Source organism: Cyprinus carpio, chromosome B22, assembly GCF_018340385.1.
Source record: "Cyprinus carpio isolate SPL01 chromosome B22, ASM1834038v1, whole genome shotgun sequence".
Lineage (NCBI taxonomy): Eukaryota > Metazoa > Chordata > Actinopteri > Cypriniformes > Cyprinidae > Cyprinus > Cyprinus carpio.
This window is the reverse complement of record NC_056618.1, coordinates 19587598-19608972: the sequence shown is the minus strand read 5'-3', so window position 1 is coordinate 19608972 and position 21375 is coordinate 19587598. Positions and strand designations below refer to the sequence as shown.

General features: G+C 32.9%; 2 protein-coding genes across 8 annotated transcripts in view; both read left to right on the top strand.

Moving 5' to 3' along the window:
• Positions 1–21375, top strand: part of LOC109082837 (glutamic acid-rich protein-like) — an 848403-nt gene that overhangs the window by 638078 nt on the left and 188950 nt on the right. The window lies entirely within an intron of this gene.
• The window catches only part of adarb1a (adenosine deaminase RNA specific B1a), a 29994-nt gene that overhangs the window by 5155 nt on the left and 3464 nt on the right, over positions 1–21375 (top strand). For 2 of the 4 annotated variants that reach the window (XM_042748583.1, XM_042748582.1), the window contains exons 2-9: positions 5967–6017; positions 12004–12030; positions 15375–15443; positions 17735–18672; positions 19488–19602; positions 19679–19847; positions 20697–20848; positions 20962–21130. In XM_042748583.1, the coding sequence (XP_042604517.1) occupies positions 12021–12030; positions 15375–15443; positions 17735–18672; positions 19488–19602; positions 19679–19847; positions 20697–20848; positions 20962–21130 (1622 nt within the window). In that variant the 5' untranslated portion in view covers positions 5967–6017; positions 12004–12020. Of the gene's footprint in view, positions 1–5966; positions 6018–7241; positions 7778–12003; positions 12031–15372; positions 15444–17687; positions 18673–19487; positions 19603–19678; positions 19848–20696; positions 20849–20961; positions 21131–21375 lie in introns of those variants that run through there. The other 2 variants (XM_042748580.1, XM_042748584.1) reach the window with 2 other exon arrangements.

Sequence of the window (21375 nt, the reverse complement as noted above, 5' to 3'; positions counted from 1 at the left end):
TTTTCTAACATACAGTATATAATGAATTTATATTAGTTTTATATGTATGACTCCACACAAAAAGTAATGTATGGAACTATGAGCTCACAATACAATATATATATATATAATGTGTTTTCATTCAAAGTATGTTTTGTTTTATTTAATATTGCAATGGATTTGGACATTTTTGTTTTTACATAATTTAAATGTTATTTCAAACATAATTTCTGATCAATTATAACACCCAAACATTTATTTTCATACACTCTTTCTATTTCCTCATTGTTAATCCTTATTTTAACTTTGTTACTTTGTCGATTATGAAATATTATAAACTTTGTTTTACTTAAATTCAATGAAAGTCTATTATCATCAAACCATTTTTGGAAACTCATCAATTTGATTTCCACTGTATTCAGAAGCTGTTCCAAAATTTTCCCCGAACAATATAAATTTGTATCATCAGTAAACAAAACCATTTTTAATACTTTGGACCCTTTACAAATATCATTTATATACAGTACAAACAATCTGGGCCTAGTACCGAACCTTGTGGAACACCGCAAGTAACTTTCCTTAAATCTGATTTAACACTATTTATTAGTACAAACTGATGCAATAAATAGTGTTTTTTCTCTTTAGAAAAATGAAAGCTACTTTATGAATCATAATTCTATTAATTTAACAGATCACAGTGTACATACATGTGCAGATTTGTGCAAAAAAAAAAAGCTTTCAAGGAATTGAAAGTAAAGCATGATTGTTCAGATCATTCTGTAAATACTAGCCAGTAATTTTTCATATAATTGCAGCTATTTAATTAACTTTTTTTTATTTAATTTCCATTTTTTTTTACATTTGTATTTAATTTAATTTTGGGGTATTTTTGTTTACATTTTTATCTTAATTTGTATTTATCACTTATTTTTAATACTTTTTATTTGAAATATTGTTATATTTAAATTTTTGTTATATATTCTTTTTGTATTTTATAATAATTTTAATTAATTTATTTTATTGAAAAAAGAAGATATTCATATTCATTTAACATCACAATGTGCATGCACAAGTGTGTACATTCAACTGACAATGTTGAATTTTCTAACAATATGTTTTCACAGCCCTGTGATTTCATTTGACGTGCCTCTATAATATATAAATTAATAAACAAAAAAAAACATCTTTTAATTAAACATACCTTGTTTTTAGTAGCTTGTTTTCATCTCGTAAATGGAGCTTCGTGTGTTTTGCGCAGTTAAATTAAGTCGAACTGCGGGATACTGCTGTGTCTATTTTTAGCTTTAATTGTGAATGTTAAACAAAAGGCGGCCGTACACAACCTGAAAAGATTACACAGGGAATCATTAAAAATATTATTTGTTTGCCATGCCGAGTCATAAATGATGTTTTTTTGGGAAGGTTTCCTCCTGTGGTCTTTGCAACCAGGACTCATTTTAGTGTTTTGTTGTTTTGTTGCTGTAAATGTATGGCAACAGCTAATAACCTCATACCCTTTGAAAACATATTAATTCAGAGGCCTTTGTCTAGGTATTTCAGTTTTGGCTGGGCTCGGATACAAGCACTTACATGCTAAATGTATGCAGATTGAGGCTGAAGGTCTAGTCTTATGAGCTCAAATATTTAATTAATTAACGAAGGGATGTTGACATAATGAGAAAATGTTATGAGTCTCTGGTAATGCTTTTTAATATTTCAACAGTACAATACAGCAGTTTGTGTGTGTGAGAGAAAGAGATACAATTTCATTGTGTTGTAATAGTGGTTTAATTTTATATTCTATCACTATTTTGCCCAGTTAAATTGTAATATCTTCAAAAACATTTACAGATATCCAACCATTTGTAGGTGAAATGCCGGCTGTTCTGACTCACAGCCTGTAAGTACGTTTTATATTTAAAGAATTTTCCACTGACGATTCAAACATGAGTTTTGAGCAGTGTAGAGTAGCGCTTGTTGTTTGTTCGTTTCTCCGATCACAAATGCAGACATGGTTTTATGTTTACGCGGCGTGATGCAACACAACACTTAAAAAGACAGTATTAGTCATTGTAATCAGTAATTATGTCCTCAAGGGATGCAACAAATACCTCGTTTGTAATGGGTTTTATTGGTTTTGTCTCATCAAACACACATCACAGTATGGTAAGGGGCATAACATTTCCGTCACATGCTTGAGGTATTCGGCCAATCATAATGCGCTGGATAGCTGGCCAATCAGAGCACACCTCGCTTTACAGCACAATGAGCTTTGTAAAAATGATGCGTTTCAGAAGGCGGGGCATAGAGGAGAAACAATAATGTACAATATGTGGAAAATAATGTGTTTTTTGAACCTTAAACCGCATAAACACATTTAATTACACCAAATAAACAACATCATATGCCCCCTTTAAATTAAAATTATGATTAATTTGCCCCACAGTAATTACCGCGCTGCTAGAATAAAAAAAAATAAAAAAAAAGATAATCCTAAATACAAATCAATTTAAAAAAATTTTTAAAAAAAGTTATTTTAAAACAGGTCTATACAATGAAATATAGTCCTATGATTAAAATATTAAAGGGGTCATCGGAAGCCCATTATCCATAAGTTGATATGATTCTTTAGGGTCTTAATGAAAAGTCTGTAACATAGTTAACATAAAATTTCTAAAATTTATCAAAAAAAATCAAAAAAACAGTTTTTACCCTGTCAAAAACAGCTCTGACTACAGCAAGCTGTTTTATTGCATGCCGCTTTAAATGTTAATGAGCTCTGCTGACCCCGCCCTTCTCTTCCGAGCTGCTCTCAGAGAGACTGTTTACTTTAGCTGCATTCATCACAAAACTTGCTAATTAGCACATTATTAGTAAAGAATGACCCCTTTAACACTTCAGTCACTCTCCTGTAGGTAAGGCTGGATAAAAAAATGATTTGTGGCGAACATGACGTATTTATGTAGATCGGGGGTGTGCATTCCCGCTATTCAAAACGTAATCCAACTTTCTTCAGTGGCTCAGATGTCGGGCGTAAATGTCGATATATTCATTATTATATAACATATACCTCGATGCTATATTATTTAACACTTACTTTATCAGATGGTTGTGTAAAACACACTGCCAGCACAACATTTCAGTTCACACAATTCATGTGCATTGACCACTTTCAGTCATCAATATATTTTTAAAAGCTTTTATGTATTTTCTTTCAAAAAGAACCTAATAAACACAAAATATGTTTTTTCATTTTTTTTCATATGTATATTATAGCTCTGGCATAAATATGGCATAACTCTTGTGCAAAGTATAAGTATATGATATCCATTGGCTATATCATGGTTTAATACAGAAATATTTCAACATGTGACGTAACCAATTAACCCCCCACCACCACCCACCTGTTTACCGAACCGTGGACACCACTGTATAATCGAGACCGAAACCATGGCTTTTTTGCCGTCACCGTTACACCCCTGTTTATTAATATATATGTTATATATATATATAAAAAAAAAATCATTATCTTTTAAAAATTTTCAGGTGTCTATATATTAAATACAAAAAAAACACTTAAATATTCAGCTTATTTTAATTTTTGATTTACATTTATTTCAATGCATTTTATTTAGCCTGCAATTTAATTTTATTTTAATTTGTATTATGGTATCACTTTTAAATACTTTTTATTCAAAATATTTTTAATTTTATAATTTTCATATTTTTTTTATAATTTTTATTTTTTAATTTGGATTCTTCTTGTATTATTTTTACATTTTAATTGAAATTCATTTATTTTAATTTGGTATTATAATTATAATTATAATTATTATTATTATTAATTACTAGTTAATTTAAATATTTTATTTTTTATTGTTGAATAAGAGACCAGTAGCTGTTTACTAACTGCCTAAACTCACTTTTAACATTTCATTACACTCTACGCTTAGCTTTTACCAGTGTTTCATAAGAAGAACGAATTTCAGCACAATTCAGCAGGCATGGTTTTATGTGTCCTTCATTCAGTCAATGATAATGTCATGTCAGGGCTTGTATTTGTTCACACATGTGGGCTCTTTTCACAGCAGGTGCTGGTGTATTGTGTGTGAGTTTATAACTAATCTCAGAGCTCAGCGAGAAACTCTTCCTTCAAGATGTTTGCTAGCTCCGGTTTTCAGCCCTCCCAATATGGTGTTAGTTAAATCAACTTAATAGTCTCTTTTCCACGTCTAGTTTTATCTTATAGCAGTTAGTGTTGGCTGTGACAGACGTTTTTTCATATCAGTCTTTTTTCAGATCTCTTTTAATGTCTGCTCCACATGCAGATGACTGTCTGAATGAAAAAGAGACAGTTTAGGACTTCAGTTCCCGTTCAGGACAATGAAGCCTCACACAAAACACACATACATGATGTTAAGGCAGTGGATGTTCTTATTTTAGATCTGACATGATTACACAAGGTCATCCTGAATCCTTTACAAATCAAATCTGCAGTGTCCAACAACAGCATATCATACCTGAAGCTTTTTTTGAGGTTTTCTTTTCTGATTCACCTCAAGTCACGAAGAACCCAAACTAGCACTTTTACAGACTTTATTTTGTTTTATTTTGTTTACCTAGCTACATATGTGACTGATAATATCTTATTTTAAATAACGTGGCACTCATATGTATGCGTTTTTGAAGGTAAATCAGCTTAAGTGTACTGACTGAAACGTGTTGATTTTGTTCATGTTGAAAGCAAAATGTAGCGTGATGCAATTAAAATGAGGAGCGGGATTTTTAACCAATAAGATTTTGCGGTGGGCGGAGCTTCACCACGTTATCGTGTGATAAATTTTGTCGTACAGAATGCAAAGGCACAATGTTTATGATACTATTTTGTTTGCTTTAGGTGTATCTGTTTATCTGTGTGTCTTTTCCTTAAATAGCATCACAGCTCTATAAATGTTCTGACTGATTTGACAGTTTGAGTGGGCGGAGTTTAGCTACTGCGTGTCAGGAGCAGAGGTGCTGTTTGATCAATTCATTTAAACTACATCTCAAATTTGGTCCTGAATTTGATTGATTTCCATGTTTTCTTTTCCTTCGAGTTTGTATTATTTTAATTTGTTTTTGTTTTTCCATAATTAAATGTATAGGATAATTAATAAATTAACTAATACAAAATATGGGTATAAATAAACGAAAGGGTTTTTTTTTTACATTTGTTTTTCCATAATTTATAAATTAAATGCATGAATAGGAAAATTATTAAATAAGGGAATGGAAAATATGTGATCAAACTAAAATATGCAAATGTGATGTTTCATGTTAGTTTATTTCTGTATTTTGTATTACTTCACTTATTGTCTATTTTTTTTTTGTTTATATATTTATTTTGTTTTTCTATAATTTATTAATTAAATGTATAGGACAGTTAATAAATTAATTAATGCAAAATATGGGAATAAATGTTTTATTGGTGTTTTATTTTCATATTTTGTATTACTTTATTATTTGGATTTTTTTTTTATAACATTTACTTTTTCCATCATTTATAAATTAAATGCATGAATAGGATAATATGGGAATAAACTAAAATATAATGTTTTATTCTAGTTTATTTCCATATTTTGTATTACTTTACTTATTATCTTTATTATTTAAATTTTTTAAATATGTTGTTCTTCTATAATTTATAAATGAAATTTTTAAATGGGATAATATAAATAAGAGATTGCAAAACATGGGAATAAACTAAAATACTTAAATGTGATTACTTAAATGTGTATATATATATATATAGCTTAAATATATATTTTATATTATTATATTCATTAAGTATCTCTTTTTTTGTTGTTGTTGTTGTTCTATATATTATATTTATTTTACTGATTAATTGCAGGTTTGGTCCTTTATACACTGAAGTTGTTTAACTGATCTGATTGTCTTGTGTCTGCTGTAAATATGTAAACGCTGATATCTCTATTCTTTTGTTACAGGTCTCAAAACTCGCTGTAAGGCTTGTAAAGAAAAGGAGGCTAAACATACAGGTGGGTTTCACATATGTAGCTTCATTTGCAAATAAATATTAATCTGCTGCTCTGATTACCGATTATTAGCATTTGTCTGTGAGTTGGGTGATGGTACAGTAATTGTGTTAAACACAAACAGAAAATTCATCCAAATTCACCTCAATCACACCAAAAAATGTACCCTTACGTGGAGGTTTTAATGCTCTTCTTTCCCTCAAAATGTATCTGTGGGTGGAGGTTTTAATGCGCTTTGTTTACATGTACACATCAGAAACTGAACGGTAATTGCAAGAACCTTCAGAAATTAGTGTAAGAACACTTTTTTGTGTTTAAGTTTTTTAGTAGTGAATTATGGGACTGAAGCCATGTGTGATTGTGAGGTGAAGTGTGTGTGAAAAAGGAGGTCACTATGTACTTCCTAATTAAGAGGTTAATAACTTGTATAAATATCCTTTTTGGTCAAATACAATGTTTTGTAACTTTATATAAAAGTTTCTATTTCATAATAAAAGTAATAAATTCAATAAAAAATTTTGTTGAATTAAAATGATTTAGAAGTAGTTAATTAATTTAAAATTTGTTAAAATAATAAAATATTTATTTGCATTTTAATTTAACAAAAATATTTTAAACTTAAATATTACATTTAATTTAAATGTGTTTAATGTTAATTTAAGTTTATTTAATTGTATGTAAAGAAAAACTGTATCAAATTCATTTTTATAATAAATTTAATTAAAATAAATAAAATTGTAATTTAATAAAAATGTAAATAATGAAATATGTATTATTTACATTTTGATTTCATAAAAGTTCATTTAAATTGATTTAATTTTATTTAAATATATTTAATTTGAATGAATGCATTTTATTGAATTTGTTATAATTTAAATAAATAAAAAAAAATAAATAAATATTTTAAATTTAAAAATTAAAATAAAAAAAAATTAATTAAATTAAATTTATTTTAAATTTATTTGTTTATATATAATTTTTATTACAACGAGGATTTTAATTTATTTAAATAAAATTTTATCTCTGTTGATTAAAAAAAGTGACTTATAAGAAGAATTGGTGAACAACAGATATTTGTCCTAAGTTACGTGTTGATCATGTCAGTTAAATTAAGTACAATTACATACAATTCTTAAGTATTTCAAATTAAATTGAATTAATTTTCTTTAAACTGAATAAATAAAGGTACCTATTAATAATAAGAATAGTGTTTAGTTGCATGTTGATACCACGGTGCTCTAAATATTGCTTTTAACTCAAGTATAGATAAATATTTATTTAAAAATACAATTCAAATCACATCTAATACTAAATCTTACTTTGAGAATTTTAATTGATTTAAATAATATGCAATTAACTTTAATGTAGTAAAAAGGTGATTATTAATGATAAGAATTGGCAAACAATAGGTATTAGTTTTCACTTGTGTGTTGCTAACTGTAAGTGAAATGCTGTTCTGTAAGCATTTGACTAAAGAAAAAGCCGAAGCTGGTTTCAGACATGTGAAGTGACAGAAACATGAGAGAGTTCACAGCAGGATACATCCCACCCTCAGCCCTCCCTCTGCACAGCACTCCTCCCTCTCGTTCCCTCCGTCTCACCCTCACTCCTGTCCAAGTTGACTTCAGAGACAGAGATCTGTTTACGGTTAGTGTACGGCGCTATGGCTCAGAGTCAGAGCTGCTCTCAAAGCATGGGCGCGTATTACTGCCTCGTTCGCAGGAGGTTCAAAAGAAGACGCAAAAAACGATCCGAACGCAAAGGTAAACCGTTTTTCTTTCCACACTTGGAGTCGCTCTGGATCAAAGTTCATTTGTGTGAACGTTTAATCGTAAACATGTAATCGCAAATGTTTACGATTAAATACGTAAATGTTCCCCTTTTGTTTGACACTTGTTTTTCTCATTTTGATTTGATTGTTTAATTGTGTGAACTACATAAAACTGGAATCTACAAAAAAAAATCCTCTTAGTGATTTATAATATTTATAGATTTAACATCTGTTTGCGCAAATTGTGTGGTAGTGTTAGTATGGTTTTATTTGTGATTTATCAATGCCATTATAGAGTTCATCAAGGTTTACAATCTCGGAAAACCTGAAAATGTTTCAGAATTTTAAAACAGTAAAAATAAAGGTGCTTATTTTCACAGCGATGTCATAGAAGAACCATTTTTGGTTCCATAAAGAACCATTCAGTCAAAGGTTCTTTAAAGAAACATCTCTTTCTTACCTTTTTGTAATCTGAAGAACCTTCTTTCACCACAAAGAACCTTTTGTGAAACAGAAAGGTTTTTCAGATGTTGAAGGTTCTTTATGAAACCATTTAGATAAAAAGGTTATTCTATGGCATTGTGTAGCACCTTTATTTTTAAGAATGTCTATATAAATTATGTAATCTTAAATTGACTTTTTCTTTTGTTAATAACGCACAGCAAACATAACATTTGGAGTTGAGTGTACTTGATTTCTGTTTTGTGTCGTGTTTGTTAGTTTTATTTCTAACACTTTATATCAGCATCAATAACAACGCATATAAAACTTGGTTTTAACTGCAATGAATATTGCTATATTAAATTGAAATTTCTATTAAATTAAAGTAAATTCATTTCAATCTTAGCCATTAAGAAGTCAAATTTTCCTTGTATAAAATATTTATTTACATTTTAAAATTATATTTAATTTAAATGTTTAATGTGCATTTAAATGTATTTAATTTTATGTGATAATTTTTTTTTATTACATTTTATAATACAATTAATAAAAAAAGCATAATATAATAATAGCAATTTTTAATTTGAATTAAAATGTTTAAAATAATAGCATGTTTGTTATTTACCTTTTGATTTAATAAAATATATATTTAGTGTAAATGTGTTTAATTGTATTTATTGAATTTATTTTATATTTGATAATAAATTAATAAAGAATAATTTCTTTTAATTAATTTAATTCAGTTTAGTTACTAGTGTTATTTTAAATGTATTTTATTTATATTTACTCTTATTTAAATGAGAACTCGAATTTAAAATTAAATTCTATTTCAGTTTAATTTAAAGTGATTAATAATAACATAAATTGATGAACAACAGATATTAGTCAATTGCATGTTGATAATGTAAGGTAAATGGTGTCATACAAATTGTATTTAATTTAAATTTATATAATTATGTATTTAATTAATTGCCTTTTAAATTAAATAATGTTAAATTAAAAAATTAAATAAAATTTTATTAAAAAGTATGTATGTGCGTCTGTGTGTGTGTGTATATATAATAGATTTTAATAAAATGAATTATAAATTAAATTAAATTATAAATGCCTTTTATTTATTTTTTTATTAATTAGATTTTTTTTTTTTAAAAAAAAAAAAAGCTCTTTAATAATCTAATGGAATGAAAAATTGGAAATTCATATGGAAAAGCCTTGAAGTTGAGAAAACTGTTGCTGTCAGTGACAGTATGGTGTCTCAGACTGGCGTTTCTGCTTTCTTACATACAGTACTAGTTCTTACGTTATTTCTGCCTGCTGTGTTACAGCTATCAGCCGTTATTTTGGTGTACGACTTGAGGTTCGTACTGTTTCTCTCTCTCTCTGAGTGTGTGGTGTCGGGGCTGAAGGCAGCAGATAGCAGGTTCAATTCAGACAGCTCCTCATGTGTGAAGTTTAATCCGTCTCATTAGAACGGCCACTTCACGCCACTAATCTCTCACCATGGTTACGCCGCCAATCCAGTCCAGCAACCACGAGCAACTGAGTTAGTGCTCAGATAACAGATTGTATCATTCACTTGTTTAGTGAACAGATAACCTTTTAATTCCCCGTCACTTCAGCAGATTCGTGATGCTCTGATGGACGCATGGCTTCCTGCTCATTTGTAGCTCACAGTCTCTTAAGATTCCTGGATGGAGCTTTCTAGTTGATAAAGTGTTATAAAGCAGAATAAATAATAATAAATAATAATAATAAATATACATATAATAATATAATTATAAATATTAAAATAACAACTATATATTTTATTATTAGTACTATTAAATATTAATATTATTATAAGTATTTTATTAATGTTTATAATAATAATAAACAATATATAATAATAAATCATTTGTATTTATTATTATATTTTCATATTATTATATTTACATGATGTTATTTATTTTATTTTTATTTCAGATTTATTCATTTAACAGAATTGTTAAGGTTGTTTAATGATTAATTTAGTAGAAAACAAAGCCTGTTTATGACAAAATATGGGAATTTCATATTTCAGTATTAACTTAGTTTAATAGATTTTGTTGTTGTTCTAAAGACAAATGGAATTGATAAGTGTAATGCATATTTTTGCAAAATAAATTAATAATTATTATATATAGTAATATATTGATATATTGCGTTTAATAAATATTTATATTCTAATTATAAAAAATAATTAGATTAATAAATAAATGTATTATAAATAAATAAATAAATAAATTAAAATATATTCAAACACACACACACACACGCACACATATCTTTAATAAAACTGTTTTGAATATTTTGTTCAGAAAACAGCTTATTTTTTATGTACTTTCTTTTCAGTTGACTGCTGTCTAGGAATAATTCTGCAGTGGTAAATAATCCCCAAGCAAGGATTAGAAACTTTCTGGCGTCAGCTGGGTGAAAGTATACACACAAAAAATGCCAAATTATTTCCTTTTGGATGCCTGCTTGAAAATATTGAATTTTGAACAGAAATGGGGCACAGCAAATGAGATAAACATGGTTACTTAAGCGTTTCTACACCCTGTGCCATCGTCTCTCATGCTCAAACATGGAGATAAAAAAACCCATTTCCTCCAGACCAAGTGGAGTGGAGTGAAGTCCTGAGGGACGCACTGTGAGTTTAATCTACTGGAGGGGGGAATAAATTCAGCATTAGCTCAAGTGGTTCAGGTTTGACCAGCCGAAACCGAGACCGTGTCCAGCCCACCTGTCTCCTCCTCTCACTTTCACTCGCTTTCCCTCTTTCTTTTTCCTTTTGATGGACTCGACGATAGATCCGTCTCTGTGGCATGTGGTCTGGTCTGGAGCTTTGCTGATAAAGTGTGTTATCTGTTGCAGCTGTTCTCATCCGTGGCATCAGTGGCACCTGTGTTTGATCCTTCATGTGTTAGGAATAATGTCTGCTTTTCACATTTTTAAAAGTTTCTTCTAGTTTAAACAAAAGTCGTGTTTACTCACCCTCGTGTCGCTCCTTTATGACTGACTGACTTCTGCAGAACCCAAAAGAAGATCATTTGAACAATGTTTTATCTGTTTTTATCCATATAATGAAAGTCAATGGGGTCCAAAACAACAAAACATTGGACCCCATTGACTTCCATTGAATGGGGGGAAAAAAAACGGACACATTTTTGTAAATATTTTCTTTCACGTTCCACACAAAGTCGTGTAGGTTTAGAACGACGCAAGTAAACGATTTTGTCTTTTTTGTTTTTCATTTTTGGTCAAAATTTAGACTCAATATAAACTCAACAGGAAAAAATGCAAAGGAGAAATCCTTCTGTCTGAGTATGAGTCCATTTTTCTAGCTCTCTCTGTCACACTGCTGGTGTGTGTGTTTCAGTTCATGTGTGTTAAATGATGAAATCGCTTGATTGGCTTTACGAATTGACACGCAGCCCTGCCACTGCCCGCTGAGTCCCTACGGAGTCGACACTAAATGAATGCTGTCATAAAAATTTTACAGCTCCTGTGGTGAAGACATGGCAGCTGTTAATTGTCTGAAAGAAAGTAAGCTTTATTTGCTAAAACCTGTGACCGGCTGTTAGCATTGTGTGCTCTAAGCATTTGTAGAGACCATGACACATTCGCAAAAACTGGGCTCACAAATAAAGCAGAACTACTTGTTGTATATTATGTAGTAACTAATATTATGACATTTAAATTGGATGTATTGGTCTATCACTTATATATATTTTATTTATTTATATTTTTTCCCCATAGGGATCATCAGCAAGACAATGAATGAAGGTAGGCAGAATATCTTGTGTATTTATTAAAAATGTTATGTTAGTTATATGTTGTGTTGGTTGAGTTTTCATGCGTTTTAAACCTGTAAAAGTAGATCCTTTCAGTGTTTTCAAAATTGATTTTTATTATTGCAGTGAAACAATTGATCCTGATTAATTGCATCCAAAATAAAGGTTTTTGTTTACATAATATATGTGTGTGTACTGCGTATATTTATTACGTATATATAAATACACACACATGAATGTATATATTTAAGAAAAATGTGTTATGTTTATATATTAAATATATTTATATATAAATTATATGAATATAAATATATACATGTAAATATACACTGTGTCAATGTTTTCTAAATATATATTGTATGTGTGTGTATTTATATGTACATAATAAATATATACAACAGACACACATTTATTATGTAAAGAAAAACTTTTATTTTGGATGCGATTAATCGTTGGACAGCACTGATTGTTATGCATTTTATTGTTTAAAAAAGCTCTGGCCATAAAACTGCTCTTTAAAAATGAAACTAAACCCTTTTCTAAGATTTCAAAATGTCTATACAAATTTTCAGTCACCTCTGTCTTAGTAAAATATCTTGTAGTGTTGATTTGAAGTGAAAATGAGTGGAAACTTGTAATTTCAGTCTCACTAGTGCGACCAAATGGAAAAGAAATGATTGTTTTCAAACAGGTTTTCTGAACACTATCATTGTCTTTTATTGGTCAGTCCAACAGAAAGCCACGCTCCAAACTCACACCATTGGTTGACCCCCTGTTGGACAGATCAGGATCTTAAAGTAAAAATTCACCCAATAATAAAATTTCTGTTGTTAATTACTCACCCTCATGTCGTTCCAAAGCCATAAAACCTTTGTTCATTTTCGGAACACAAATTATGATATTTTTTATGAAATCCGAGAGCTTTCTGACCCTCCATAGAGAGCAATGCAACTAACTCATTCAAGGCCAAAAGAGGTAGTAGAGACATCGTTAAAATATTCCATGTGTCTTGGTACTCTTGTGAATGTGCATCGAAGAATGGCACGAAAGAGAAAAATCGTTGAATGAAGTTATTTTTGTTTTTATTGCGCACAAATAGTATTCTCGTAGCTTCATAAATTTACAGTTGAACCACTGATGTCACATGGACTATTTTAACGATGTCCTTACTACCTTTCTGGGTCTTGAACGTGTTTGTTGCGTTGCTCTTTATGCAGGGTCACAAAGCTCTCGGATTTCATCAAAAATATCTTAATTTGTGTTCTGAAGATGAATGAAGGTTTTACAGCTTTTGGAACGAAATGAGAGTGAGTAATTAATGACAGAATTTCCATTTTTGAGGGAACTATCCCTTTAAAACAGAGCAATGTTTGGGGTAGGATGACTGCAAGAATGAGTTTGCATTTCTGTTTGGCGACAACCCTGTTAGTTGCACTTTCCTTTAATCCAAGAAAACATGTAGTATTTGTGGACCGTAATACCTTATAGGCTGACATCGAAAGTTTGTTTCTTTACTTTTGCTGACACTTTGAAAGAATCAGGCCAAGTGTCTTTTTCTATCTGCACAGCACTTGCACTCCAACACACACACCTTTCTCTGTCCAGATCACTTTCTGCATGTCTTCAGCTCTCCCTTTGGTCTCTCTCTCACTCCAATAGTGTTTCCTGATGAGCTGGAGGGTCGTAGAGCTGAGCTATTGCTCGCGTTCAGGCTGCATCTTATGATCGTACATCTACCCTTCACTCAGAAAGACCCGCTGTGCATTCTAAGCCGTCTGCTCTCCGTGGTCCTGAATTCATCTTTCTTAGCTCGCAGCTCTCCATGGTGCTGAACAAGAGTGGCATTTAATGCACTGTCCCGTGCTGTTTTAAAGCACCAAATGCAGTTTCCAACACGCTAACAGTGTCTGTGATGTCATTTCAGCTTAAAAATGCTTTGAGCTGATAGCTGACATCTTAAATGCTCCGTTAAGAGAGCCAAGTGTTTTTATTTTTGTAACTTTAAGAATGGCGAGGTTTAAGAGTTCAAGCCAAAAGTTCAGTTTTATAGTCACAAGCAAGGTTGTAGTTGAAAATGCAAAGAAAAACTGTGGTCAAGTAAAAAAAAGACAATTAATATAAGATGAAAACAATCCCTTGAGGTTGATCTGTGTGCTTGTTCTCGTTTATAAAAGCAGATGTTGAATGGTGAGTGATGTCGGCTAATTTATCAATACAGCTCACTAATGTGCCAGGCGTCACACTGTGAGAAATGCCTCCTATTATCCCACGGCTTTCATTTTCACGAGGTTTGCCATGGCTAACCCTTCTTTTATGGCATTGTACCGTCGTCAACATCAATCGGTGATCGCCATCAACGAGCAGGTGCACTTATCTCTGAGTGAAATGTGGACAGATTTCGCATTCAGAATATGTGATTTTATCCAGCTCCCGACACCTTATTTTCCAGTTCTTGCATTCATAATGGTTTCTAAGAGGGAAGGAATTTTGATTTCCTGTTTGTTCACCTAAGACATTTTCTCAGCTCAGTCCGACATCAAATGGGACATTTCGGAAAGATTGAAAAGTTGAGATGACAGGAAATAAAATGGTGTTTATGTCTAGAGCGTCAGTATATCGGCTTTAAAAAGCTTCTGTTGAAGTGCCTGCGTGCGTCACTCGCTTTAATAGCTTTCGTGATTTATCGAGCTTCTCAGGCTTATTTATCATGGAGTCTCTTATCGACTATATCCACTTCACTCAGCCCCTTCAAAGTCTCGTCTTGATGCCCGTGTCCTCGTTCAAGCCTATCCATATAGAAGCTTCCATATCTCCCTGCCTTTGGATTCAGTTATTTTGTTTCTGCCAATACTGGTTTCAAAATATTTCGTAACCGTTGCTACAGAGGTGTGGCAAAGCATGAGAATGAATGATTGTAAAATATCTTTTGCTATTTATCTTTCCTTTTTTTAATGTCGTTTCTAACCGGCACAACCTCAGTTTTTAAGGATGTTCAGGTATTGGATCCAATAAACAGACGTGCTCCTCCCCAACAGACATTTAATTCCTCTAAAGTTTTGTCAGTTCTCACTCGAGCTGAGGCCTGAGTGCTTAAAGTGACTGTTTTCTCAAAGCATGCTCTGTCTGTCTCTTTCACTGATTCATTAGGGGAATGTTAGCATTTAATTGGGCAATAATTGCACCTGCACATTAGTTGTCTCCCGTCATTAAAGCTGGTTAATTAGCCTCATTAAGGGAGCAGGCGGAGGGTGTAAGTGGGAACAGATGACTCCAGTAAGCAGAAATCATGATTGGAGATGAATTTTAAATGTCTTTCCCTTGGTTTCTCTGCGATAGGAGCCGGTGGGCGGCCCAGGGGGCAGCAGAAGTTCTGCAGTCTGGATGTGAATGAAGAAAAACACACGAGTGAGTGTTTTATCGTTTTTCCCGTATCAAATTATTGAATTGAAAAGAATTAATCCATTTTTACAACAACCCCCCCCCATCAAATTCAACACATGAACCACTGTTTTTTTTTTCTCATATGATATACCCTATAATACAGCCTGAATAACAGATGTACACAAACAACCCAACAATTCCTAAAAATCCATAACAATTTTCCTCTTGATTGTTGCCTTTGAGCTAGTGCACAATCCACAGTATCCTCAGAGTCTATAAGGGGGCATGGTCAGGAAGTTAACACCGTGCCCAGGAGGACAATTTGTAGACAGGCAGCGCAAGAAAAGTGAAGGTTGTTGACATCTCTGAAATTGGAGTGTGATGATTCAGTCTGGCGAGGATTATAAACTCTCACACTCCAAACACAACACCTGTGTGGAGTTTTGAAGCATTATTTCAGGTTGCGGGTTATGTTCTGTATCGTTCATTTCTATGATGAAGGCCTTTCTTTAACTCTGTTATTGAATGTTTGCCAATGTTTGAAGTAAAAATTTTGTACTATATAGGGGCTTTTGCACTTTTCATAGTAACAAAATTAGCTTCTACTTGAGAGTAGGGTCTAAAAAACTACCATATTAAAATAACCTTCTTCCAAGTGAGCGAAAGCCCCTTATAAATAATCTAAAACCCCCAACTCATATTTTTTTTTCACATTATTAATATCCTAATCAAAAAAGTAATAATTTAATTCAAAATTCCATAATAACATTCTTTTTTTTCACATTATTCTTGTCCTGAGCATCTGAGTAATATTGTAGTGTAAAATGTTATAAGTTCATTCTCATGTCCGTCATAACTGGTTGTTTAATTTTTGTAGCTTTAGGTTCTTCACCGTGACTGCAGATCAAATTTCTGAATGCTAAATTTATGTCGTTGACATTTAATTGTGGGTGGTCACGTATTCAGTAGTTACAGAAGTTTAGGAGGAGCGAAAAATGCTTTAATAGTGAACTGAACTTTTGATATGACCCACTCATTGTTTTGGGATTTTTATTAATTGTCTTTATTGAGATAGGACAGTATTTAGCCAAGAAAGTGGGAGAGAGAGGAGGATAAGATTGGGAAAGGTCCATGAGCCAGGACTCAAACTCGGGAAGCCCAAAGTGCAAAGTTGTGTATAGTTGGCACACTGCCCACGAGGCTATCAGTGCTGACTGACGCGGTTATTGTTTAATTATTGCCTGGAATAATTGTTAGTGTTTGTAATTGACTTTTAGAAGATAACCATCACAGGTTTGTGTTGCTACCTGTACATCTTCTACCGAAGATCCTGAAACTCCTTCTGGAGAAAGACAACCAAAGTCGTGTCTGCTCCACTTTCCAAGTCTAGTCTGGCTAAAACATTGTGTGATGGAACTTGATGAGACAATACAACAACCGCAGTACAAACAGCTGTCTCAGGCCATTCATTTATGCTCAATACATCTGTAGAAGTTGCCTGTTTGCGGATACAGGTTCAATGAAGAAGGAAGGCAAGATGAATGCTGTGGAAAACACTTTCACTCTTTACAGTTTCCCAGTGCATCTCGGGCTCACATTTCCATGAATGCACATTACCTCCAAACATGCAGATCTTCCCATTCAGAATTTGGGAAGAACCTATTGACAAAATCGTCCCAAACTGACATCTAAGATTAATTTTCTGGTAGCACTGTCTATATCAGTTGTTATTGTCTGTCTGTTCTCTCTCTTTTAACTTTTATTTCCTGAGCACCAAAAAGAGTAACTTGTCAAGCTTTTACTGCAGGATGTTATAAATGAGAATTTACACTCATTTCCATCAGCTTTGGCAACTGGTTGATATGATGTTCTTTGTTTTGGTAGTATGCAGTTGTTCTTTAGTAAGGGTGAACAATAATACATACTGTATTTAATATAGTAAAATAAATATGAAAATAATTTTGATATTTTTGAGATAAAAATTTTCTACTAGAAATTCTATAAATATCTAAATAATGGAAATAAAGAGTTTATGTGCTGGAAGTTTGGTGTACAATTTATTTTTTATTTTTTTAATGTTAACAAGGCTATTGCCCTCAAACCAAGTGTCATATCTAAAAAATTATTCTGAAAGCAATATTAATATTTTTAAACCATATTAATATTGTCTTAATGTTAAATGTTTTAGACTAAACCTGCTTTTAGGATGGTATCATTCAATCCAGTTACAAAGAGAGATGAAAGAATCTCTAAATTTTACATTTACAAGGTCCTGCATGGAAGGCATTGTAAGTTACTCTCTCTGGACATCACAGGTTCGTGTAGCATGGACGTTAAAGAAAACCGCAACCTGGACAACCTCTCCTCCAAAGAAGTGCTGGGGGAGGGACCTCACTTAACCAATGGAAACGCTCGGGGATTGAGCAGGAAACGCCCTCTGGAGGAGGGCAACAAAGGCCACGGGCATTCCAAATTCCGGCCCAAGAAGCGCAGGAAACCGCAAGGGCCAGTCTTGCCGAAAAATGCTCTCATGCAACTGAATGAAATCAAACCAGGACTGCAGTACAAACTTCTGTCTCAGACGGGGCCAGTACATGCACCCGTGTTCGTCATGACCGTTGAGGTTAACGGACAGTTATTTGAGGGCTCAGGCCCAACGAAGAAGAAAGCCAAACTGAATGCGGCTGAAAAAGCACTTCGCTCTTTCGTTCAGTTTCCCAATGCATCCGAAGCTCATCTCGCAATGGGCCGCACACTGACTGTCAACGCAGACTTTACCTCAGATCAAGCAGATTTCCCAGACATGCTATTTAATGGATTTGAGACGCCCGCACCGCCTGATGACACCTTCTACTTTAGTCTTGGCAGCAATGGGTCTCTCTGCTCCTTAAACGAATACCCTTTGCCCGTGGCGCTGAAAAACAACAACAGGTCACGTCCTCCTCTCCCACCACCCCCTGCACTCACAATGCCCCCTACAGGCAGTGGCAAAAATGCTGTGATGATCCTAAATGAGCTTCGGCCTGGACTGAAGTATGAGTTTGTGGCTGAGAGCGGTGAAAGCCATGCCAAGAACTTTATAATGGCAGTTACTGTAGATACTCAGATGTTCCAAGGTTCCGGACGGAATAAAAAGCTGGCGAAAGCAAGGGCGGCCCAAGCGGCTCTGTCAGGACTTTTTAACATGCAACTGGACCAGACACCATCCCGACAGCCAATCCCAAGAGAGGGACTTCAGCTACACCTGCCTCAGGTGAGAAATGTGTACCCCATCAATTTTTCCCCTCTATGGTTTAAAATTTTTCCCCAGAAAGTTAACACTGGGTGCCATTGTGTAAGTGATCATTGTTTGGTCAAAATTGCCCAATGTTGGGCTAAATTTAGACTACGATGAAGTAACTGATTACACTATAAATGAATTCATTTAATTTCTTTACGACCCCATACATAGGACTTCTGTCTTGCATTTTATCAAGCTTGATATTGAAAAAGCAATTTTAATGCGATTAAATGCCATGCTTCGGTAGCTTTGCTTAACCATCATTTGTCCTTTATAAAGCTTCTGCCAGTCTTCATTTAACAATTTTAATTAAATCAGAACCTACACACGAACGTTTCAGTTGGATTTCAAATGTACTCAAGCATTAAACTTTTAATCGGTGCGCCAGTGTACACGGCATTATTTACACATTAGTTAATCCTGTTCATAATCCCTCCCATTCCCCCTTGATAACAACCGAAGAGAATAAACAGAATCTTAATTAAAATCAGATACAGAAGCACTTCTCAAACAGGAAAACACTCTCACCTCTCTGTCTAAAGAGATCTTTCAGTAAAAGGTCTGTGTCAGTCAAGCAGTTCATTTCTTTTGTTTTCGAGTACTTGCCAATTTGTCAGCCATTTTAAAATGGATACATGTTCTCTTTTTAAAAGCAACAATTTAATGTGTCCTTGGAGTTTATTCCATAACGCTGTAGTCTTTTAGCAGTGTAATTGTTGCTGATTAGCTTAATGACATGCAAGCACTGTATACAGATGTATGTACAGTTATGGTTGTGGGTTCCTCAGGTCCTCGCAGACGCCGTCTCTCATTTAGTTGTGGAAAAGTTCAGTGAGCTGACGGATAACTTCACGTCTCCACATGCACGGCGGAAAGTTCTTGCGGGTGTTGTCATGACAACTGGTAAGCACAATGCATGCTTATGACTGAAATGTTGAACATGTCCTATTTGGCTAAATCGCATTGACTGTTTTATCAGGTACAGATGTGAAGGATGCTCAGGTGATTTGCGTCACCACAGGAACCAAGTGTATAAATGGGGAGTACATGAGTGATCGAGGACTGGCCCTTAACGACTGCCATGCTGAGATCATCGCACGTCGCTCCCTCATCAGATACCTGTACAGTCAGATGGAATACTTCCTCAGGTGAAACAAATATACATATTTATTTTACATTTGCAATTATATATTTTTAATCATTCTAGATCATAATAATAATAATAAGTTTATTTTGTATAGCTCCTTTCTGCAAACTCCAAGACGCTTTACAATCATTCATTATTCACCATGACAACAGAAATGAAGGCATACATATACATTGAATGTAGAGAACACAAAAAGCACAACCAGATCAGATATGTTTTCAGGTGTTTAGTTGTGTCATCTGCATAAAAATTAAAGTAAAAAACCATGATGATGGATAATGTGACCTAACGGAAGTAAATGATGAAAACTAGAGGCCCGAGAACAGATCCTTGAGGAACACCATTAATGTCAAATTGACACTAATGTATAATTTCCATGCTAGTACTGTATATTATATAATTATAACATAATGTTATTTATTGCGTTTAAAATTATAATTAAATTATAAACCAAATATACTTATAAAATAAATGTATAAGTTCTGTTTTTATAATAATATTAATAATAATAAAATATGTAAAATAGTTTGGGTGGTAACAATACTCTCTTGTCATCCTTTATTTTATGATCATTAAAAAATGACAAATCATTCACACTAGCTTGTGGATATGGACGATTATTTTTGGATCAATTTCTCAGATGCCGATTAGCTTTAATTGATATGGATATGGATATATGTGTGTGTGATCAATTAGACACAGTCTTTATTTGCTGTGAAATAATAAATGACAGATTTGATGACATGGTTGTCAGGCCAAGGACCTATTTTCAATTATAGACATTTCAAAGCCCTCTTAATGGTCTCTGTTGACATCATAGATCTCACAAGTGTGTGTGTTTTCTCTTTAGCGACAGCACTGAGGAACATGAGAAATCCATATTCAGATGTTGTAGTGAACATGGCTACCGGCTAAAAGACGATATTCAGTTCCATCTGTATATCAGCACGTCACCCTGCGGAGATGCCCGGATCTTCTCCCCTCATGAGGCTGGTGCAGAGGGTATGTAAATTATGACGGATGGATGGATTTGCTCATTTTGTTGTTGTATGCCACAACAAAATATGGACCAGTTTTTAAAAAGTAGTAAATTCAATTCAACTCGCTCTTTCTAGACCAGGGCGACCGACATCCAAACCGCAAGGCTCGCGGACAACTGCGAACCAAGATTGAGTCTGGAGAAGGTACAATACCCGTTCGTACGAGTAACACCATTCAGACCTGGGATGGAGTGTTGCAGGGAGAACGACTGCTAACCATGTCGTGTAGTGACAAGATTGCCAGGTATGATTAACAATATTGTTTTCATACAATATTTGTTTTCTCAATTGCCTCTCTCAAAAATAATTTGCCCTAAAGCAGATATTTTTAAGTTGACATTTGTAACCAATTTCAATTCCATACAAGAAAAATTTATTTTTTATGCATTTCAATGTATTTTGAAAAAAAAAAATTGTTTTCACAAAAATACTGAATGTAAATAGGGGTCAATGTTTATTTTGTTATATTGTGACCATGATTAAAATCTA